Raw genomic sequence first — 25,141 nt, forward strand, 5'->3', positions numbered from 1 at the left:
TATATATATATATATATATATACAAAATACAAGACACTATTTTGAAGACGTAATGTCTTCTGATTTTTGACAGAATTAGAAATTGATTACCACAAAGACATCTTAAATGAACACAGAAAATCTAATGTTTTGCTTAGATATAACTAATTGACTTAGGCCAGTCGTAGTTCACACATTTAATAAAAAAGAAGAAACAATTGTTTTCTTTTTTGGCAAAAACCTCCAGTGGTTTTTGTCTTTCGTAGCATAATAATACTCTGCCAATGATGTATGCCACAGGCTTTTGATTATGCATTTTATTATTGAGATATCTGCTTACATAATATTTCATTTGAAGAAATTATCAAACACAGAAAACAAATTATTCTGAAAAATAAAAAAAACAACAACATTGAATTTCCTTTTTTAAAATATGGCTCATTAGACTGCAGCCATTTCCAAATGCATTAACGCAACAACATCATTTCAATGCAGGATCTGGTTGCATCTTCCTGCTCATACAGCAAATGGTATTCCTATTGATTACAGAAGGATGGGAGCTCTGCAAAGGTCATAGTTGTTAAACAAGAATCCTCTCCTTGATCTATTGTTTGAAGATCATTACATTGTGCATACTAAACCCTTATATTATGGAAAACAAAGCAGTGATAACAATATGCCATTTGAAAACATAATAAAACAAGAAAAATAAACTAATGTGGTGTAATATGAAACCACCAAGGGACTACCACAGATGAGTGTGAGAGCATGCTAGGAGATATCTGAGGAACTGACAGAGGCTCCTCTGACCTGAGGGACAATTCACTTGCAGCAAATTAAAGAAATCATGGGAAGGTTGATTGTGTATTCAGTGCCAATGACTGCCTAAGTTCTGTTGCAGTAAGCAATTTCCCACATTGTGTAGAGAAGCTGAGGGGTACACTTCCTTCAGGGCTGCAGTGCACAGATAGGGCAGGCATTGCTGAAATTCTATTATAGCATAGAGCAGCATTTTCTACATCAATTTATCGTTTTAACCCTTGAAAGGGGAGAACAGCCCACACTGCTACATTGTATACTGTTGACTTCTGGTCCCAACTTAAGGTGTGGGCCAGATGTAGGGGTAAAAGCACACTGTGTGGAGGGGCTGTCTGACAAAAAGGCTGTTACAGTACCTTGATACATAAACCCTTTCTTGTTCCCCGGCTGTCAATCTTAGGGTGCTAAACTCCAGAGAGAGGAATTGGGTCAAAGGGGCCTTAAGTCATGTCTGATTGGTTGTGCATTCACTTTTGCAACCTGCTGGATTACCTTCCTCTTACTTTCTATGTTTATACATTTTGGTAATGCTCCTTGGGCAGGGAAACACATTTTCAGACAGTTGGCTGTGAGAAATATGTGTGGAATTGGAAAAAAAAAAAAAATCTGTTTATGCTAAGCAAGCTTTTCAGCATATATTATTTTATCATTAATTTATAGACATATTTGCAAAATATTTATAGCATTTTTTGATAAAAATAAATTAAAACGTTTCCATTTAATCACCATTCTAGATGTCAACAATATTGATAGGCATGATAATTGAACACAGAAGTAATCTGATACAATACCCCACATCAAATTTTACAATAAATGCAGCTAAAATTAGAAGGTAAATATGACTAATGCCATTTTACTCTAATTTTGTTAAATAGGACACTTTCTTCTATGGCATCCTCACTCATCAACAGCTATGGCACAATGGCTAATGAGCATGAAGTAGTGTAGGTGATAGGCTAATAAAGATCTTAACACCATCCAAACAATAGATGTAAACTGATTAACTGTTATCAACCTAAAGGAAAGCACTAGATTTAACTGAATCCTGCCACTTTAGTGATTATAGCTCCTGTCTCAGCAAAGTCAGAAAAATCCAGATGTGTTTATCTAATCATGTAAAGGGCTTATTGTTTAAGAATACCTCATACTAGCTATTTAAAAATTTAGTTGACAGATCCCACTTGTGAACTAAAGTTCCTAACTTACATACAGAAAAGTATTTACACAGCAGTGACACCTAGTGGTACAACTGGCAAACTGCATTTAACAGAAAGATCTATAGCTATTCTAGAATAGAACTGCTTAATACCAGAGGGTCAATTATTTTTGCCTCTAACCTTTACTGATTTGTGGTTTATCTAAAGGTCTAAACTCATTTTTTATTTTAACCTATACAGGCTTTTTCTACAGCCTGTAACACACTCAACTCTTTTAGGTAAATGTATCTTTTCAACAGCTAGCGATCACAAACACCGACCATAAACAAAAACATGTGCTGCATTTTTTTTCCTATAAGAAATATTTATAAATCCAACATAAAATGAAGGTATAAGAATTATTTGATTTGATTTCAGTAGACTGACAAGACAGTTGAATTCTTTGGGGTGGGGGGGGGGGGGGTGTCTCATTACAGTTAGCATGAAAGTAACACTGCATTTCAGAAAAAGAACATCATACCAACTTTAAAATATGGTGGAGGTAGTGTGATGGTCTGGGGCTATTTTACTGCATCAGGACCTGGAGGACTTGCTGTGATAAATGGAACCATGAATTCTGCTGTCAACAAAAAGCTCCTGAAGGAGAATGTCCAGCCATGTGTTTGTGACCTCAAGCTGAAACTAACTTGGGTTCTGCAGTAGGACAATGATCCAAAGCACAGCAACAATTCCACCTCTGAATGACTGAAGAAAAACAAAATGAAGACTTTAGAGTGACTAAGTCAAAGTCCGGACCTGAATCCTTATTGAGATGCTGTAGTATAACCATAAAAAGGCAGTTCATGCTCAAAATCTCTCCAGTGTGGCTGAATTACAACAATGCTGTAAAGACGCATAGGCCACAATTTCCCCACAGCGCTGGAAAAGACTCACTGCAAGTTATCGCAAATGCTTGATTGCTGTTGTTGCTGGTGAGTGTGGCCCAACCAGTTTTGAGGTTTAGGGGGCAATCATTTTTCACACAGTGCCATGCAAGTTTATATTTGTTCTCTCTAATATAATAATAATAAACATTATAATTTGAACACTGCATTCTGTGTTGACTTGTGTTATTTAAATTGGTTTGATATTCTGAAACACTTAAGTGTGGAAAAACATGCAAAGAAATAGAAAATTAGAAAGGAGGCAAAAACTTTTTACACCACTACCCTTCTATTGTCTGTATTTATGTATTTACTTTCTGTTTATTTTAGTGTATTTGTATATGTATACCTTGGCAGTTTGGATCACGGTCAACCAAACACTTATAGAAGACATTTTTGGACTCAATTCACATATTCTGATCAATTTCTTGTATAATTTATTTTCTCATGGTCTTGTGTGTCTTATGGTAATGTCAAAATAGTTTAATTATGATATAAAAAAAGAAAAAAAATGCGAGTCTTGGGCACAAAGAAAATCTTTATGAGGATCTTGCTTTGCTTTTTATCATTTTAGACCTAATTTATATGTAGATACAAAAATGTTTGGAACATCAACAGAACAGCTGTTGTACAATTTTAGTGGTTCCTAAATTGTATTATGCATCACAGTGGTGTAAATCACCAGCTTTTATTGGATCAAGTTTTATGTTAAATGCAACACATTTAATGAGTTGCTATGGTGATGTTTGCTTTGTTAGTGCCATTCAGAACAAGAGACGGCTCTTGTACATTCATAAATATAAAATGAAACATGTACAGTATTGATAAATGCATTGCGACTGAAAAGGAAGAGAAAAATATGCCCAGGCTGACTTCTGTCACAAGAAAAAAATCAAACACATTCTCAAGCATTCTAGTCAGCCTTTTCAAAGGTCACACTTCTATCCGATGAATTCAAATCTCAATGGGAAAAGCTTATCAAAGCAATTTCCCCGCACCATCCATAGAACTAAACCAGACTGAAATAGACCATGTTAAAGGCTATTTCACCCCCTCCTTTCTGTGACCTATGAAGGAGTGGCAAGCAGACAGCATTGTGTTCATAGATTGACATTACCTTGAAAGTCAGACAAGTGCAACAATACAAAGGAATTATGTGATTAATAAACTTTAATTTCACTAATGATATTTTATGCTTAGGGATGCATTTAATTTACCGATATAACTCGATTTAGATTATAAGTAGCAGCTGGGAAAAGTCGTTAAATTGCTTACAGTATTTATATATTAGTTTAAGTGGCAACCATGACAAATCATTTGATATCTGGACTAATATTCTATAGGATAGGATAAGAGGAAGGAAAAATTCACTTGGTACATCCATTAATAGATGCAGTTTAATATACTTTGCAAACATAAAGCTCTGTTATGATTCAAATTTCCTCCAAAATTCCCAAAACTTTCAAGAAAATGAACAAGAAACTTTACACAGTAAATTAAAACATCAATAAGCAATGTTTATATCTACAGTTCCAGTCCAGACATACCATCCACCTTCTTACGTAAAACATTCTACAAACTTTAAGCATTTGCTTCACATTGCTCTTCTGTAATCAAGAAACATGCATCCAATTTCTGCATGCACAGATACTATGCCAAATTATTGTCTCCATAAACAGTTTATGGGCACACTTCACTGGATGCGCAAAGTTTATTATTAGCTGGCAGTTTGGTGGTTGGCAAGAAGGCAAGAGAGTGAAAAATGCAAACACAAAACAGTCGGAGTGGGAAAAAGAACTTGACAGTCAGTCAGGGCAATTTATCATCCTGTCAAACTTCACTGACTGCTGCAGTGGAGCTATCTACAGTGCAAAAAAAGCCCCCCCCCCGCCAAAATGGTTGATTGTTAAGGAGAGTGAGGCCGAAAACATCAAACCTGCCAGGTAAAAATGTTTTCCACTTTGCAGCCATTGCACCTGCTTAACCCAACTCAAAGGAAGGGACTGTTCACTGGATGAAAACAGAGAAAAGGAAACTTTTTTTATGGTCTACTATCATTGTTGATAATACAAATTTTGCTAGCTGCTTATACAGTATATAATGAATGATATTCTGAATGGTGTAGTATTCACATGAACTTAATTCAGTTTACTGTATATCTAACTTAAATCTGGCAAGTTATTTGCTTTGGTAGCTTGTCATACGTGGTTGAACTGTATTTTTGAAATAACTGGATTTTAGTTTAGACAAATATCTTTTTTATATGATTATTTCATGCCTGGCCTTATTCTCTGCCTGCAGCTAAAATGATCATTTGAAAACAATCAAATATTCAAATAATGAAATCTCAGTGATTTAAAAAGCTTGGAAAACACCAGGCTAATAAGTAAAATACCCCTGTTGGCGTTTGTGTGCATGTTGAAATACTGGTCTGGAAGTCACAAACCATGCAATACTTTGGGGTTACAGGAATAAGTCACCAATTTATTTACAGGCATAATCACTCCAACCATTTCCTCGAGGTGAATTAAATGCAGAAGTCTACTGGACATGACCACTCAAAGGTAATTTTTTATAAATCGCATATGCACACTCAGTGCTGCACAGTAAACTGCTCGGTGGGAAACAGTGTTCACGTCGTACTGTTTTGCATGTGACACCAAGTTGATAAATGCGAGGACGTGCAGGACCCAGATACCCACTAACAGGCGTGTAGTAGCCTGTTAGTCTCTACTCCAACAGAGTGAAAAGTGTTTGAAAGAGGTAGAAAATTACTTCAATCGACAGGTGAAATATCTATCGATTGGATCAATCAACAAAATACTACATACATATGAGGGGTGTCAAAGTCCAGTCCTCAATATATATAGTCCTCCAACATTTAGATGTATCCTTTCTCCAATACACCTGAATCACCTGTGCAGGGCTGAAAGACATGCTGATGCAATTCAACCATTTGATTTAGGTGTGTTGGAGAAGGGATGCAACTGAAAGTTGCAGTATAGCAGCTGTTGGGGACTAGACTTGGCCACCCTTGGTAAAATATAGTATGTTTTTTTTTTCTTTTTCTTTTTAATGAACTCGTAAACTGTCTGATTTTATAAATCACTTTATGATATTAGGAGTCCATTCACACCCTGGAAGTAATTACCAGTATTTATAGACTACATATATTCACTTACTTAGTTCACTTTAGTTAACTCAAGGTCCATTGTTAATTGATTGTTCATTTAGCAAATAAAGCAGAAGAAATCATATATATTTTAGTCATACCGTGATTGCATATTCGCATGGCATTCATGAACACTAGCTGAGGCAGCCTGTTTTGCATATCCAAGAGAGTTAATGAAATTCCATGGATAGGTAATTAGCCTATTACAACCTTCCAGTTGTATCAGGTCTTTTAGACAAATCACCCTTACTTCAGCTGATTCAGACATCCCATGGCAAAGGGCTTCTCCTCTGATGTGCTGGGAGACACTCTGTGATTACATTTCGTCGTGGGCCCTTTCATTTGACCAGCATATCATTTCCTTCCCTGGCATACTTCAAAGTGTGGACACTTCAAAGTAGAATGAGTGACTGCCACTTGGACTCCGAGGATGGCTCTTTTGATCATCTTTTGAAAACTCCTCTAACGCAATCAGGGCCAGCGTGCCGGAGCGGGGGGATCTGACAGCCATAAGATAAATACAGTCATCCTCACAGCCATCAGATAAGCACTGCATGCTTTAATCCATTAATATGAAAATGAGGGAGGACTAAAAGTAACTGGGTGGGGGATTTGGTGTAACAGTTATGCTTTGGAAAGAGTTTTCAAAGCAAAGATTCAGGATTTGAAGAAATTAATTAAGTGTCTGCACCCCAGTGATAATATTAATAAAGATATAATTTGTAATGCACACTTAATTAACATTTACCTTCAGCAGAGTGTATTAAATTTTAACTACCCTGTTTGATTTATAGTAACAAAATGCTCTTCTGCAATACTTTTACATTTCATTTAAAATATGTATATATGTTTTTTTGTTTGCATTAAAGTTCAGCTATCAACTGTGGTTTAATCATGGTTCCATCAACAGTTATTCTAATACTACACTTTTTAACTTGATTGTGCTAAAATATCTCAGTGAATTACATCTCTCACTGCAATGTAACTAAAAGCAGTTCCTCAACCTCTCATTTAATCATTTATTGATCATGTAGCCCTTTTCTCATTTCTGCTTCCATCCATCCATCCGTCCATCCGTCCATCAGTGCACATGAAAGGTGGGATGAACTCACCTAATGGGGTTATGTGTCTCCAGGCAATGATCGGCTCAGGTTTCCCAGTGGCCGTGCAGATGAGCGACACATTACTGCCCTCATTTACTGTGATGTCAGAGGAAATGTCATATATCTTAGGTGGAACTAGAAGACAAAATAAAGAAGAAGATAGAAATAAGATTAGAGTTTCAAATGGCAACCTCTCAATCAAGCAACAATCTCATCTGCATGCAAGAGTGCAATGGAAGGAAGTTGGGTAAGACATGACTTGTGTTTCTGCTTTGAGAGAGGAAATGAAGCTTCACTGTCCCCCCTCATTAATTTAAACACGGCAAAAAAATTTCATACTAATACCCCTGGCATACTGCTGTGTACTTGACCTTTGTTTTAAAGGTGTAGGAAGGTATCACCTTAAAACACAATAAATAAATGTCTCATCTCTCACACACCATGCTATGCCACCCTTTGTACCACTGCTGCAGAATCAATGCAACTGGAAGGTACTGCAGCAATGACCTAAACTTAATATTACTTAATCTCCTGCTACACTAAGCTGTTCTCACTCAGCTCACCATCCTTGAAATGTAAAGTGTGTAGCAACCACAGAGGAAGTTCTTGAAATATCCCTCCCAATCAATTTTCCCTTCCCAATTCAATTCTTTTGGTAAATCTTTTGGAAACTATAATTTGAATTGTTCACTTATTTCTTCTATTTCATAAGTATCTGGTTAATATCTGCATAATACATATTTACTAATAAGTTTAATAAATTTTTACTAATAATGTATTAAGAAATTTAACCTTGGGCGGACTCAGAGCATTAAAATCACAATCCTTAAGCATCAACTGATTTCTAATCTCATATGTCTAGAAAACTAACTAATTGAACAAAACAGATTTTTACCCCTTCTGTCACAATACACATGCAGTATTAAGAATGAAAGCAGATGAAAAACACCCTCCTATATTTATTCAAGCATATTTCTAAATGTAAGCATGGTATCTTGGTAGAAATCTTCTATAGGGGTAGGTTGTTGTTTTTTTTGCCATCAATTATAACAACCTCTTTTGATTAAATTTGTCTTGACTCGGGTGACAAGCTCCAGTAAACCATTAAAACGTGTTTAAGGATAGTAAAGACATGTATTAGGTCATTAGCTTTTTGCATTAAGAGACATTTAGGAGTTTCAATGTCTTACATCATTAAGTCTACAAGACTGTTGCCTTTAATTAAACACAACCATAAAATTATTCATGTATTTCTACCACTGAGAACAAAGCATGTTGATATGACCAACAGGGTAATTAAGCAATTAATTAACTATAAAGTTCAATACACTCAATAAGACTTCACTATAATATTAAAAAAAGCTTGCTTAGTACATCAAGCTAAATCGAAATTCAGAAAGCTAATGTGTGTGTGCATGCAAACACACCCCCTCACATCAGGTTCTGCGATAGCTGTACTGGAGACAGAGAGTGTCTTATTATCAAGGTCGAGGACTGAACTCTGACTGAATAGCTGGAACGGCACTGTCTAAATTACGTCAATACTACCTAACACAAATCTTTTCTATTAGATTTGTGCCAAATTTCATTATGTGGGAGGAGGCATGTGTGAGAGCATAATAGCTATTATGTAGGAGAGGGAGATAGATAGCAGATCCAAAAGACTTGAGATATGGTCATGTTTCCTATATAGTGCATTAGGTTTGTAAAGTTTTAACAACAAAACTGATCTGATATCTAATGCAACTTGGCTTCACAACTTGTGTTCTCATCTGTCATCCAACCAAACATTGCAGGCAGACAAGTGTACTGAAACCCTTCTTCAAAGTCTCTTTTCTTACTTTTGTCTTGTAGTTTTTCACACAATGAACAAAAGGCAGCTCAGAATCCTGAAATCTTATAAATTAGTGCTACACAAGCATAGGTGCAACTTGATAAGAATATCTTTGATAAATTATTGGGGTTTTTTTTGGTTATTCAACTTAGAAGTAATGTTTTATTTTCAGGATTATGACTTACATCTCAGAAATAAAAATCTGTGTCTTAGAAAATTACAGTTTACATAATACAACAAGGCATTTCAATTACAAGAAATGTTGGGTGATCATCACAATCATTTTCTGCTGACCTTTGCTAACAAACATCAACCACTCATTCAAAACACATGAAAGCAGGATTAAGGCATATTTGTGCTGTCTTTATGTGTTCTATGAGAGAACCAAGGAAGTAGGCCCTCCTCTGTTATGCTTCTTGTCTTCAAGCGAGGCAGTCACACCCCCATATGAGCTGACTCATGAGGTCAAGCCAGCTTCACTGGTCGAGAGAGTGATATGTTGATGACGTGATCAGCCAGGTGTAGGATGAACTAACTCACTCACTCTTTAGTTACCTAACACCAACCTGTTGAGTAACTTGCTGCAGCAGCAGTTTAAGGTTTTGCCACCGTACCTCAGAGGTGCTACTGTACCTCAGAGGTGCTTAGAAATCAACAATGTGGAAAAAGGAGAGGTTTTTAAAAACTCTCATTTGTGCGGCATATCACTGTCTCCACTTGTGATTTATGAATGGCCAAAGGCAGCTCAAAGGCAGCTATGATTGAAACGTTTTCTGAAAGAGGCTGGTCATTGACCCACAAAGACCATTGCTGAAGATGAAGATTGCTCACCAAGTGCTGTATCTAAGCATATTAATGGAATGCAGAGTGAAAGAAAAATGTGTGGTTAAAAAGATGTGCACCAGCACTACAGATGACCGCTGCATTGGAAAGATTGAGAAGAAAAGCTCATTTAAGTGCTTGGGAAATCAAAAGGCATGGTCTGTTGCTGAAGTCAGTGCTTCGACAGCCACCACATAGTCATGGAGATGGAATGTAACGGTTGCATTCCTTGTGTGAATACCACACCTGAACCAGAGACAGCTGTAGAAGCATTTTACCTAGGCTAGGAGAAAAAGGACAACGATGTTGCTCAGCGACGATATGAAGGCAATGCTCTCTGTGGTACTGGTGTATTGTATTGCATCAAGTAAAAAGTAAACACAGATGCTTAAGGGCATCAATTACCTCTGGTCATGTTTTGTGGAAATGCTCATTTTGCAAGACTTCAGACCTGATACCTGTTTTTTCATCATGGTATTACTTCACTTGATGGCAAGCTCATCTTAACTAAATGCTAAGTTTAGCTATGAACAGCTCTAATTTGTAGGGAGTGAATTTAGGTGGTTTTCATTTATGGTCCCCTTTAACTCCACTAAACACACATGCAGATGGTCATCAAATGTTACTTTTCTTTGGTTGTTCTTTTTTAATCAAACTCAACAACATATTTTCATTAATCATAAATCGGTATAAGACTATCTAAAACAAGACATAGTTTGTAAAAAATTGGAAATAAAAACAGAAATTACATAAACTAGAGTCAGAATAGATTACTTCTATTTTATTCCATTTTTTAAAAAAGACTGTCATAAACAACTTTATTTTAAATAAGCATTCTCTACGGAAGACATTGGGATTTATTTTTTAATCTGCATTAAAAATTGTGGCAGTAGATCATGTCATACAAACTGTGGTACAATGGAACTATAGTAGTTTTGCCATAAGCGAGAATCCTCATACCCATGCTTCCATAGCGTAAAGGTTTTTTCCTGAATTTTCTTTGACTCTTACGCCTGAAGATTTAGCTAACAAAGGCTGGTGCTAGATTTATTGTTTACAAGTCCTCTCTTGTTTCCAATAAGCATGTTCATTTTCTTTCATTTTTAGTGTGCCTTACAGCTTAGTTTTTTCTCTCTGCCTGTGACTTTGGATCTTTGGATTTGTGAACCATTTATCAAGTTTCTGCTTTTTATGTACCAACCAACTACCTTCTGAGCCCTGCTGCATTTAGGTTCTCACTTCATCCGCCTGATTTAACAATCTCTTTTCAAGCTGTTCTTTACTTAAATCATTCAAACAGGTTTAAGAAATATACGTATGTTCAAAAGCTGAGCAATACAAGTTAAAACTGCCTGTAGTTAGAAAAAGTTAAAACGAAATTTACCAAATACTTGAAATAAATGTTAAAAAATGGAAAAGACTGGTTTGGCTTTTCTTACTGTCTATTATGTCTCTCAGGCTACATATAGTGACTAAACTGGAACTTATGGCAACATAGAAATTGTTCTATCTCTAAAACCAGGTCGTACTTTAGGCATTTATAGTGAATAATAAAAAAGCCAAGGAAGAAAAAATTTGAGAAAAAAAATTTAATTATTTTTTTTTTTATACATGGCAGCTCATCAGCAATCCCTGCTGGACATCACTTATAATCATAATTGGCAAGTTTTAGGCCACTTAAATCCTCTCGGAGCTTTGATGTTAAAAGCTTCGGTATTTAGGCTGCTGAAAACACAGAGGCACACATGCAGCCACCCACAAAGGCATTTAAGCACATTTCGCTGTACACACATGCATGGGCATGGGCATAGTCATTCAGGTACACACACCCACACGTGTGCACCCCTACATAGACTTATGAACCACTATTTTAAACTGCAAGATTTAATCTCGGAGGGAGCTTTTCTGCAGTGGACTGTGCTTTACAGTAATGGATTCTCAGTCATCTGGGTCCAACTATTCTACTCTGTGACTCTGCCTGATGCCTGACTTAAAAAAAAAAAATAAAAAACAAAGGAAAAGTTTATTCAAAATTTTCTGAAGTTCCTCTTTAATACCAGCAATATTTTTCCCCATTACATAGTGTTCTTTGTAATTTAAAGCTGTGATTGTGTTGAATCTCCTTCACTTGCTTCTATTTACTAATTTGAGTGAAAGTACTGTGAATTTAGCCTTGACAATTTGGTAAGAAAAGACACAAAATTTTCAAAAATATTTTGAAATGCAGCCAATTTGTTCAAAAATAGATTGATCAAAAACACAATATTTAACAAGTTAAAAGTAGCACTGTTACAGTCAAATCCAGATATCTACATATACTCTTTTAAAAAACATAATTATGTTTTTATTACTGGCTGATAATAAATCAGTCTAAACCATTCCTGTTTTAGGTCAGCTAAGCATCAGGGAGACCGTCTTCAGCCTCCTCCTCTACTTCGCTGATGAGGAGATGACTACTGCTTCTTACCAGGAGGCTCATTCACAGCAGATTCACTGGGTCTTAAAACTGATCAAGTAAGGATTGCAGGGATAAGTTAGATTAGGATAAACTATTTTAATATTGTTTAATTCTCTGTTTCACTGCTTTACTGTGTTCTGCAGAATTTTAATCTATGAGACTGCTTGGGTACACTAAAATTTCCATTGAGTCTGTGGTATAAGCAATGTTTTATAAGGTTATTGATTGATAAGTTATTTAAGTCATGCACTGTGAGTTTACTCCAGTTTACCAGAGTTTTCATTTATTCTCTTCCAACTACCGTAAGCTATATAAAATAGTAAAAAAACACACTAAATGTCAACTGTTTTCAAAAACTAACTAGCTAAACTAATGTAGCTAAACAGGCAAAAGGTAGTCAGTCATCCTGCATGTCATCCTGATTTTTACAATTTTTAATCATTTAACTGTTTCTGTTCTTTTTATTTGGTATAGTTTTACAGTTTTACTTTAAGTTGTTTATTAGTTTTATTGTTCTTTCATCTTTTATATAGTAGTTTATTTCAGTGTTACAAGCTTATTGACTCATTATTTTTGCTATTTTGTAATTAGGAATATTTTTTCACCTTTACCAACAAGTATGAGAAGATTTAGTTTCAGTTACTATAAAACATTGGGAATATTTTTTTTTCCATACAGCGCATGTAAAGATCTGATTTCAATGACAATACAAGACCACAAAACATATAACTTCTCTAACATCTTTAATTTAAAGCATCATTCTGTAGGCCCTTTAGTAAACCAGTGGGCTTTAATTATATTGTAGGAACCAATAGCCAACAGCCCTCCTCTGTATAAGATAGCATTGAAAGCTTCTACTCCCATAAGTGGACCTTCTGAAGACAAAGTAAATAATCTGATTCACAGGCTATCACTCTAAAATATTACCTAGAATGACATAAATGAATTTTTCTATCATATGGGGAGGATAGGAGTCCGTTTCGATCAACAGATCTGGATCTAAATTAGATTAACATGGAGGACCTACAGTGGGATAGGAGCAGAGGTGATGTTGAATCTAGGTTATTGGTTGTCAGAGTCATGTGTTTACTTGCAGAGGGACCCAAGTGTTGACACATCTCCTCAGTGTCTGATAGCACAAAATTGAAAATGTTGGCTGTCTACTGATCCTATTTCTCTTTGACAAGGACTGGGAGACTTTCAAAGGTTTTGTATGAAGAACATTCATTTTATTCCAATTCGGAGCAACTGTACCACTGTTTCTTTGCTAAAAAAAAAAAGGTCAGATAAAAAATTAATTGCGGAAACAAATTTAGTTGTATGACATACATTCATTAAGATTTAGTTTAGGTTTATTCATAAGGTCCGCAACACAGTTAAACAATAGAATTTGTGTTTTTATAATATGACATACATGTAACTATAACAGAATGCAATTTTGGCTCGTGAAGATACTTTACCAGTCAAAATTGCACCAAAACATATGTTTTTAAAATCATATTTGGAAAGAAACAAATGATTTTGAAATCAGAATTATGACATTCCTCCAGTTTCTTGAATAGCCCTGAAACAGCAATTTATTCATACCTCTCCCCACCCAATATAATAGATTCTTAAAATAGTTGATTTCATGGGATTTGTGTTTAAGAAACATGGAGTTGGGCCTCATTCACACTAAAATAGTTCCTAGGAAATCCAGTCCTGTTTAAATTGCATTAAGTACAGGTGTAGTTGCACTAATTGAAGACGTTCAAAAAGTAAATCTGGGAAGGATTAATTCACATTAGATTAGCAGTCTGCAAGTAAAACTTCCAGTGACACACAAAAGGACAATCTATTAAAAATATGTGGCTACTCTCAAGCAGCGAGTCATTTCCTTGTGGTGTAAAAAAAACATTTTGTTAACAACCTTGGAAACATAACAGTTTTGTTTATACAAAAAAAGCCAGATTTTCAATCATGCATTACCAGGAGAGCGTACTCTTTTTTTTGTATGTTTATTTATATATATATATATATATATATATATATATATGCCCCCAAAACACTGAACCCAGTAAATAGCAGCATCAAATGTTACTAAAATGAGAGTTGCATTGAAATTGGCCTTTCTCAAAAATCTACAGATTTCTTGCCTTAGAAGGCATTCCTCTAATATAAATTGCCCTTCAAATCTTTACAGCTCAGCTTTCAGCACACTGTGTGACGTGGCTGCATGTTTATTTGCATGTAGAGCAGGTAACCATGACCTAATCCTTCAGGATTGCTTTTAATGTCAGTTGGGAACACTCATGCTTTAAACTGTCAACTTCTACCTGAATCAGCTAGAAAGCATGTTGATGCCAGCTCTAAACAGGGTCATAATGTAAATTCAGTCCAAACTCAACACCCACGCCTGAGGAAAATCAATTTACTGCAGACTTTACTTTTCAATGCTCAGTTCTTTGAACATAAGTGCTTACAAAGAAATTTTCTAATCATTACTGATATTACCCCAAATTGCTGAAAAAGTGTTTATCAGTAATGTTGTAAATGGCATTAAGTCATGCCTACACAGCAGAACAGATGTTAACCTTTTAGTGAGAATAATGACCAGCAATGGGGTTATGGTCTACCATTATCTCACTTAACACCATTACTGCTCTTTCATAACAACCTAATGGAGAGATGCAGAGTTGAGAAATCAAACATGCACATGTAGGCTTATATAAAACTGCACTTTTTTTTTTTTCCATTTAGCAAAAATGTTCTGGAAATGATGAAACTGGTACACCTGAATGGTGTAAAATGACAACATCCAGGTACATTCAGTGCTCAAGAGATTTGGCAAAAAAAAAAGCCAGTAAGATACTGGAAGGTTGTAAATGTGCAAAAGGCTTTATTCGTAAATCAGCATTTTTTTTTCAAAAAATCTGTTAGTTCTTGCTGACAGACAAACACACAAAAGGATGAAAGGTTTAATTGGATAGAAGCTATTGCTAACAAACGTCCAGCACTAAGAAGATGGCCCAAGGCCGTTGGTGTGTGAAAATTAGATCTTTTATTTGCACCAAACCTTTAAAAATGAGAATTATATCTCAATCACACAGTAGTGATTTATGGTTTTCAAATGTTTGCTCAAATTAGTCAGTATAAAAAATATTTGCGAGTGAATTTTCTTTTATTCCTGTTATGGCCCCTGGCCTCTTGAGGCTGTGCAGGCTTGTTTTTGTTATGCAGGTTCAGCTGTGACAGAAAACCTTCCTGATTGGCTGTTTGAAGGCTGCAGAGGAGCCGCGACCTCATTGGACCAGCAGAGGTTTGTGAAGCCTATCAGACGTTGATGAGGCCCACCTGCACCATATAAAAGGCTCCTGCAATCATTCCTCCAGTGGGGGCAGCTAGCAGGAAGAGGTTTTGTAAAGCTGTTCCCCCACCTTTGGTGTTTGACAACTGCTTTGGGCAGCTTTGAACTATTTTGTTCTTGCTTAATTTTGTTAAGTAGTTTGAATCTGCTTTAGATAAACCTTGTACAAGCTAGAAGCTTGTGTTTGGGAGGTTTGGTGCTCCTTTTGTCCTTTCTTTTGGGTTGTTTTTTGTTTACTTTAGACTGACTTGTTTGAACATTTTGTAATTTAATTTGCACTTAACATTCTTGAATTTGTTAGCCCTTTTCTTTTGTTTTAATTGGGTTAAGTTGTATCATGTTTTGGTTTTGTGAAACCATCTTTTTTGTAATAAATCTTTTTACATTCCACTTTTTCTCTGGACACATTTTTATGTTACCGCCCCTGAACCCCTAGACCTTGGGGGCGTAACAATCCACAAGCCAAAGGTTCTTTTTTTGTTCTTGCTTAATTCACACAACTTCATTATAAGTAATAAATTGTAATAGATGATAAAATATTGATTACAAATAATTACATATTTATTGTACATACAATTATGATTCTCTCCACTAAACCATTAATTCCACAACTACTCTATGGGCCTCTTGAGCACTTCTCTGAATAATACTTTCCTTGTCTAGCTTCTTGCATTTAGGTGCACATGATTGAGCAACCTAAGCTTGTAGCTTAGGTGCACAAAGAAGAACATGTCATATTCTTCATTTTTGTATAGCAACTCGATCATGGCTCTGTGATATGTTCAAAGCCTGAGATATTATTTAGAATCCTACTTTATATGTCTCCACAACATTATCTTGTCTGACTTACTGTATGTGCTGTGTTCCTTGGTTTTCATGATTCTGTTCCTTGTCTATTGTTCTCTAAGAAACCTCTGAGGCCTTTGCAGATCAGCTGTTATATTGAGAGTAATTTTTTTGTTGACTTTCAGAGGTTTTCGGTGCCACTGGGTTTTACTTAAAGCAGTTAAAGTAAAAATGTCTGTATCCATATACAAACCGTTCAGAACACAAAACATTATTTAAAAAGTTTGAAGTTCCACTTATTTTTTTTTCCTCATCTTGTCATTTCAATGTGACAAGATGAATCAAAGTTCAATTGGTATAAATGGTTTTACAGATCACTTCACCTTTGTGCATATTTTTCCCCTTCATTTTCCCATTTAGACTTTCTCCTCTCAGTACATTGTGGCACACAGCTGTGACTTTGTTGCCCCTTCAACAACAAAACATAACTCCCCATCCACCCACTATAGTACCTTCACACGCAGCTTGTTGTCTCCTTCCCACACTAATTCATTAATGACACTAATTGTCATGTTTGCCCCTACCTCTCCAATTTCCCTTCTCCAGCTCTGCAGGAGGTGCATCGAGTGAGCTGCCACAGATGATCAGGGTGGCATCATCACCTTCATAGAAGATGCCTCGACTGAATAAATAAAGTGCTAATGACGCCACTTTAAATTACGAAAATGCTCAGAGCTGCACTATTAAAATGCAAGAGAGTTTTCTATTGCAGCTGTGGCGCGGATGCACACAGTTGGGCTCTACTATAAATCCTGAAAGGCCTCTCTGGGATAACGTCTGCTACCAAATTGCTGAACCCCATTACTGGCTAAACCCACTGCCATCAAACTTTCCAATTAGAGCTCGGAGTGAAAGTATGGCCACAAGTTGGCATACGCATAGGCATGGAGCTAGGAGATATAAGATGATCATCAGAAAAGAAAGTACACCCTCGGTCTAAATCCTTGTTGAGTTAGTGTGTAAAAGATAGATTCTCAAAAGTGCCATGAAAAGTACTTGCTCTTTTGCTATTTTGTTTGGTGTTACTTCATCTGTAGGTTATGGAACTAATTTTATTATCAGATAAGAGCCCTATTAAATAAAAATGCAGCTTATGTATCAATATTTCATGCATTAAGGGAAGAAGAATGTGGGGAAAAGAATTTGCCTCCCAAGCCTAATGTGGTGCAGAATTGTTTTAATTCAATAACATTGGGTGAATTATAAGCATAAACACCATGTAAAAGGCAATGCCGCAACATTTAAATTATTTTTTAATTTAAAGTTTCGAGTCATCCAGAGGTAGACTTCCAGATGTCCTTTGGATCTTTGGTGGCAAGGCAGATCCACACCATTACACTGCTACCACCATGTTTTACTATCTGCAGAGTGTTCTTCTCTACTGCTTCATCAGTATTACATCAGTCGTTTGAAATGTATACCTTCCAAACTTTTCCAGTTTTGTCTCATCAGGCAACACAATATTTTGTGGATCATCAAGATGTTTTTATTTTATTTTATTTATTTAATTATTTCTCTCTTTTTGTGAAATGTGAGACAGGCATTATGTTTTTCATACCTTGTTCCAGGAATGTGATTTTTACCAAGTCTGTTTTTAATTACTGAATCATGAACATCGACACTTGGCAAGTGAGGCATGCACTGCTTCAGGTGTTGTTCTGGATTCTTTTATGTCTTTCTGGATGAGTCAGCAATATGATCTTGGAGTAATTATGGTAGGCCAGCAACTCAAGGCAAGGCTCAATATCGTTTAAGTTATCTCCATTTGTGGATGTGGATATTTGTGATGTATGATTTTTGAGATCTCTTAGAATACTTCATGTTAACAGAGAGGTTTGACTTAATTTTTGAAAACTTTATAGTTATTCAGTTAATTCATGATCTGCAAATGGACAAGTACATTTCACAGTGGGCCAGGTAAGTTAAAATTTTTTGACAATCCTAAACATTTAAATGTACCAATGAAGCAAAAACAGAATATATATAAAATGCTACAAATACTTTTCACAGTACTGTAAACCAAGCCTCAAGTGTACAAAGCTGCACAACACATATTCTCCTAAGTTATTATTTCTATTTCTTCCACACAGATGAATCCAAAATAGAAAAGTACGCTCATAAAACTTGCAAACTTAAAACACTTACAAAATATGTAAAACCTATAAATGTTCCTTTTTGAAAGTTGTAGAAAGTAACTATTTTCCACTGAGCACAAATTTAAATGCTCAAATAGTTTTAAATGCCTCTAGCACATTTCCTGTCCAAACATTATTTGATGTAACAGTTTTATTAAAACATATGCATTTACTGAACCAGGGACAAATATTATTTTATCTGCAGCATGCAGCGCTTTGGAATTGGATTAGAGGCTGATTTGAGTTTTATTCTTCAGCTTTGCATGAAGCGGTGAACAAATCCAAGGGTGGGATTTTAGAACAGCTCGTTACAATTCTCAAATTACCAAACTGAATGTTTACCCATTCCGCAGTTTGTTGAGACGACACTAACACAGATGGATTATGATATAACAGTAGAATAAACCTGAGTTTCTGGGGTGTAATATAAACCTCCATAATGAGACAGTCTCCACACAGTTATTCCTGAAGGGGTTCAATTCCCGTCTTCTCACAGAGAATGCAGCATAAAAGATCCAAATTCAAGTCTGTTAATTAGGTGTCAGACATGGAAACTAAACATAAACAGTGACAGATTATATTACTCAAGGGGATTAACTTCGTTTACAATGTCATAAACCAAGCAGAGTTAATATCCAGTGCTTAACTTTGGGAAAAGTTTGCGCAGAAATAAATACAAAATTCCCAGTCTTGTATATGAAATTTTTATCACTGCTACAGACCGAAACCCATAACATTTAGTGGTCAAATGGGCTTTGACCACTAAATGCAGCCTATTTTTTTTTAATTTGTCAAGATGCTGACTTATATTATTTTACATCATTTTTAAAGTTTAAAATTTTTTCTAATTAACATTCCACACATCCAAAAATGCCCAGCAACAGTTGGTTTATGCCTTGACCACACAAGTGAAATCTCATGAGCCTGCAGTGTCTGCTTTTATACAAATGAAAAACCACACTTGACCTCCCAGCACGTAAACTTTGAAACTCAATCGACTTATATGTGCAATTTCAGATGCCTCTTGCAATGTTATGAAACATATTAATCTCAATTTTCAACTGAAACACACAAAAACACAGGCCAATAATAAAAAGCAATAAAAATATTCAGGGGGAAAAAAAACTACGTTTTCTTTTTCTTCCCATTTATTCCAGCCCAGAAGCACTGGAAGAGATGGACTAAGAGGAGGAAAGAAAAAATGAGCAGTGCAAAATCATAAAACCTCATCAGCCCTTATTGCTTGTCTTATTTTGGCATCTCTTCATATTGTAAGAGCTCCTTGTGGCAAAGATGTTGGGTAAGTTAATAAAAAAAAATTTGAGATTTAAAGAGTTGTAGGAGACAGCAAATGGCTAAAGACACAAATAGATTCCTGGCAAGTGCACATTAGCTGATGAACATTACTCCATAATGACATCATTATGCATGATGAATCCAGTGATTTACCATACTAATGCTCTACAGGAAGTCAGAATTTGCCTGGGGGTCTTAGAAGTCTATGATGGTTTAGGAAAACCGGTATATTTTTATGATGTACATACACTGTCTGCTGTGGCATGTGCTTTTCATGCAGTGAAGTTTTTCTTTTTTTTTTTTTGATAAACATGTTGAGTGGAGTTTTATAACAGGATCCTTGCGTGCCATTTTTCATTATATGTAAGTTCAGATGTGATCTTGCTGTGTAACCGCTGAAGTATGTCCTTCTCAGTTTACCTCAATAGCCCACTTTTTGGCTTCAAGGTAAGCTGCGCCTAATGGAATCCAAAATGATTCCAATACTACAGTAATGATTATGTAGTGGTGAGGTGATGAATAGCCTCTGACAGCTATCCTGCAAGCCTCAAACATGTTCTCAGTAATAGGCAGATGTGGAGGAGTCTTGTGAATGTTTTTTTTTTCTTTTTATGTGTTGAGGTTCTTGGATACCAGTAATGCCTCTGCTTTGAGGACACAATTTTTTACTTGGCTTGAAATTTCCCCTCAGATTACAGGAAGAGTGTCTGTGAATAGAAATTTTCAAGCATGGTCAAAGATGCTCAGCTAAATTTAGGTCTGATTTTTTTTATTTTTTGACTGAGCATTTCTAGCACGTGAATATGCTTTCATCAACACAGTTCCACTGGATTACCCTGACTTTCTGTGCATTTATCTTCCAAACAGCTTTGGCCAGTTTCCTGTCCCTGCTGAAGAAAAGTATTTTCAATAGCATGATGATGCTGCTGTTAACATGTTTTATCATGGGATTAGTACATTCAAAGCAGAAACTGGACTTACTGTTACAAATATTATATTTTACTAGTAACACTGTCCTACCACCTACCTGTCTCCAACTGTACCACTCTGTAGCCCCCTGGATGCTCTAAAAAAATAAAAACACTAAAACTTAAAATTTCTCCTACTACTCTTTAGCTTGGCTAACTCCTTTGTGTGCTATTCTGCTCAATTTAAAATCTCGCTTCACAGACACTCTGGGTTTTCCATTTACAAGAAATACCTCTCGTAGAATTTCACTCGGTGAACAGAAGGAGAAGTTGTGAACAATGATATGAATGTTCTGCTCCGTTTTAGTATTGTAGTCTGCCCGTAGTTTTAGGAGTGCACCGGAGGAAGTGAACACTGCATTGCACACGTCATGACTAACATTAGTGACTGGGTGACATTTAAACTTCTACAGAGTCCACGCCTCCAGGAAGCAATTGTTTCTCAATAGCCGAAAGTCCAGACAAAGTGTATTACAAGGGGCTAGTTTTCACTAGGCTAACTACTCTTCTACTGAGTTCTCTTTCTAGTTTATATTTTGGCAGATTGAATTTCTTTTTATGTGTGCCCTCCTTGCGCTCTCGTCATGCTCTGTTGTATGCCTCTTCCTTGTTGTAGGCATGTTGTGTCTTATCTGTGATCAAATCTTCTCTTCAACTCTGTGCTCAGATCATTTCTGCCTGTCTACTTTCCTGGTCTGCTTCAGCCAGAGTTAATACAGGGGATGGATGGAGGGTTGGGTTAAGTTTCAGCCAATCCTGGACTTTCTCAAGTCTTGCTTATATCAAAGTCTTACCTGAAAATAAAGTGAAACTAACAAAAATAAAAAATATCATCTTAACTTCTAAAAAGTCAAGTTTCCAACATAAAACATTCAATTGATTTCGGAGCATGCACATTATGTATTCTGATGGCCGTAAACTTTAAATATTTTAAATGCAGGATAGTTTTTATTATAGTTAGAATAATTTAAATTAATATCAGATAAACAGGTTAATTCTCAAAGCCAACAATAACTAGAAAACTACAATGAGGTCTTTTGAGAACTTCTATAAAAAATAGATTTGAATCTTATGTGAAAACATAAAGTTATTATTGTTGCTATTCAATGACCAATGTCATAAAATAATAAAGCTTATGATATATCTGAGAAACATTTGTGTTTATAAGACAAAGGCATAAATCCTAACTTTCTCCTTCTAATAACGGCTAATTTTATTTTCCTTTATTAGAGATGAGAACCATTACCAAATTAAAGCACATGTCAGTGTTAGCTTAGTATCTTACATGCAATAAAAAAAGATCTAGCTTTAGTCTCACCAATCTCCTTGTCTTTCCTACGACACGTCATTCAAATGGTTGGCGGCAAACCTCAAACAAATTCTTTCAACAATAGCTTTGTTCTTGCTAGTATTTCAAGAGCTGAGTTGTGGGTCATTGCAGCTCATTCTACTCAATTGTTTTGATGCACCTTGCTATAGCTGTTGTACTTGCAATGAAAAAAAACATTTGCTTGAGAATAAAATACCTTTATGACTTTACCAAAACATTTTAATGGCCTCAGAAAATATCTTCTATTACTACAAAATGTATGCTGGTGAAGAACTTCATCACAACATTGCGCACACCAATAGTGGGATGACAATAAATTCTCGATACAGTGTGTAGCTCTAATCACCATAAATGTTTGAATTGTACCAACTCTTAGTATATGATGATATTCCCGTCACTACCTAACGGTGCAAAAATAACATGCTTCCACCTAACGTCACAAGCAATACATGTGGTGACTAATTGCCGACAAAATTAATGATGCATGAAGTGTGGTTATGTTACCAATTTAATGCACTTCTGTGGGAATTTAGGAATTAAGGGAAATCAATTGATGAAAATGAACTTTTAGCAACACCTTGTGAGAGGCAATTAATCTTCAATAGGAGAGCAGCACTGGGCATGCAATTCAAAGATAAGCTATCTCATTTATTCATGCTAATCAGCATCTTTCAACCATAGCATCTTGCCTATAAACAAAACTCCTCTACACGGGGCACTCGCTTTTCACTCTCAAGGGTGATCATTGCTTTTTCAATTAGCAGCACAAAGTGTGCTTAATAAGTACTGCCACACAAAGGCCTCATTTCAAACTGCTGCTTGTCAGAAGGAAACACAGAGACCATCGCAGTCCATGGTCTTTTCCAACTACAAAATATCAGCTTGTGACCAAATGACCCTTGCTATTGGAGAATCTGTCTGTGTGCGTGCGTGTGTGTGAGAGAGAGATAGAGACAGAGGGAGAGTATGTGAGCTGAATAATTTCATGTGAAGACACAGAGCTCTGCCTCCATCTGTCACTGGGACTTGATGCAGCCATAAAGGTCAGAGTTCAAACTTTAGAACCTGGGTTGTGATTAATGGGGAGAAAGCGGCTGGCAGCCAGCAGAGACACTCTTCTCTCAGTCAGAGGATAGGCACTCGCCTCTCAGTGGGTGTTTGGATCTGCTCTTTATGGGCCCTTTGCTCAGACATTTGTCATGCTCCAAGCATGTTCTGCTTCAAAATAGATTAAAGTCCATTTTAGGGCAATTGTTGCAGTAGTTATGATCACAGGTTATCATTATCTGAACAAAATGGGCCAAAAGCTAATGCTAAACTTCTGTAGCTGTCTTTTTCTGCCGCTACCTTGAAATTAAACTCTTTCTGGGGGTTTTATCTGCAGGACCCAGGATAATTATTCTGTTAAAGATGTTGAAAACACCTAATATTTATTCATCTTTCATTTTGAGAGCATAATCTCACACTAAGCATACAAAAAACAAAAAGAACAAAACAAAAAAAAAAAAAAACAATGTCCATTTGAACATCTTTATTTACTTAGAAGAAAACACTTGAATAATTCAATAGTGGCCATATTATTGATACCCCTGCTCTCAATACTTTGAAAACCCTGTTTTTGCCAACAGGATAACATTCGGACCTCTTCTACAACATTTCACACGTTTGTAGCATACAGAGTATGATTTTTGACCACTGCTTTAAGCACAATCGGTACACAATGCCCACTTAAAGGGCTATTCTCTTCAACTTAGCCCACACGTTTTCTTAAAAAGTTAAGTCTGGGACTCCAGAAAGACTCTGGGAAGATCAGGTTTGTGTCTGGTAAACCACTGCTGTGTTGATTTGGCCATATATTTTGCAATATTATCTTACTGAATAACTCAAAGTGCATGGTATTTCATGACACCATGAACTCTAATAACATTCCTAGGGCCTTTGAAAAAAAAAAAAAAATTCTACACATCACATGTCCTACTCCATACTTAACAGTAAGAGTGGGTTTTCAAAATTCAAGCTTTATGTAGGAAAAGTTCTAGTTTTTTTAATATTTTTTATTATTATTATTATTAGTTTTTTAGATGCATAAAACATTATTCTGGAAAGACACGAAGCTGAGGAAGCCAAACTGATAAGTAGACAAGAGAGAGCACCAAAGAGTATAACTAGGAAAGTAAAAAGAGGTAAAAAAAAAAAATAATAAAAATAGAGCTGCATATTAGAAATTATAAAACCTGCTGTCAACCTGCCCTGTGCATAAATGTCCCCCATGGGGAATCCTCCCTCCCCCCATTTTAAAAAGTCAATTTCAGGCACCTGTTCAATGGTAGCTATAGCCTGCAGATATGGACGGATTTGTAGACACACTCACAAACTTACAAAAGGAAAGCATTATAAGCAAGTATTTCAGTCACATTTCCTTAGGCATTATTATTCTTAATAGTTACAGCTAAAGTAAAAGAGGAATCTGTTTAAAACAAAAGTATTCTGACTTTGTGCACCACAGTTTATTATTTAACATGGAACTTTTCCCCCAGTTTCATAAATATTCTCAAATCAAATGATTTCTCAGTTTTTCTACTATCTTATACTGGTGCACTATAAAATGTTGTGATGTAAAAGATAACCACCAACACAAAACACAAACATGAACAGTCAACTTTTTTATCATTTTTGTTCTTGCTTATCAGGGAAATTAAATTAGTAAATCATAAAGAAATCTATTTTAGATGTAAAAAATGATCAACTGTCATAGTTCATCAGTGTCTATGAGTTCTGAATCGAGCCTTCTGTTATATTTGCAACATACTTTGGACTGAACTTGCAGAAGATCACTGTCAAATGAGAGCTTGTCTTAATTCATCCATTAAGATTAAATATGTATATAAATTTATGATTAAAACATGCAGCACACTCGGACTTTGAGTTCTTCAGAAAGCATGAATAGACCAAA

The 25,141-nt window shown here is 35.8% G+C and overlaps 1 protein-coding gene across 2 annotated transcripts in view; it reads right to left on the minus strand.

Annotated features, from left to right (window-relative positions):
- Positions 1-25,141, minus strand: part of negr1 (neuronal growth regulator 1) — a 173,893-nt gene that overhangs the window by 80,094 nt on the left and 68,658 nt on the right. For both annotated transcript variants that reach the window (XM_028028292.1, XM_028028294.1), the window contains exon 3: positions 7,163-7,288. In XM_028028292.1, coding sequence (XP_027884093.1) covers positions 7,163-7,288 — 126 coding nt within the window. The remainder of the gene's footprint in view (positions 1-7,162; positions 7,289-25,141) is intronic.

Source organism: Xiphophorus couchianus, chromosome 9 (genome assembly GCF_001444195.1).
Source record: "Xiphophorus couchianus chromosome 9, X_couchianus-1.0, whole genome shotgun sequence".
Classification (NCBI taxonomy): Eukaryota; Metazoa; Chordata; class Actinopteri; order Cyprinodontiformes; family Poeciliidae; genus Xiphophorus; species Xiphophorus couchianus.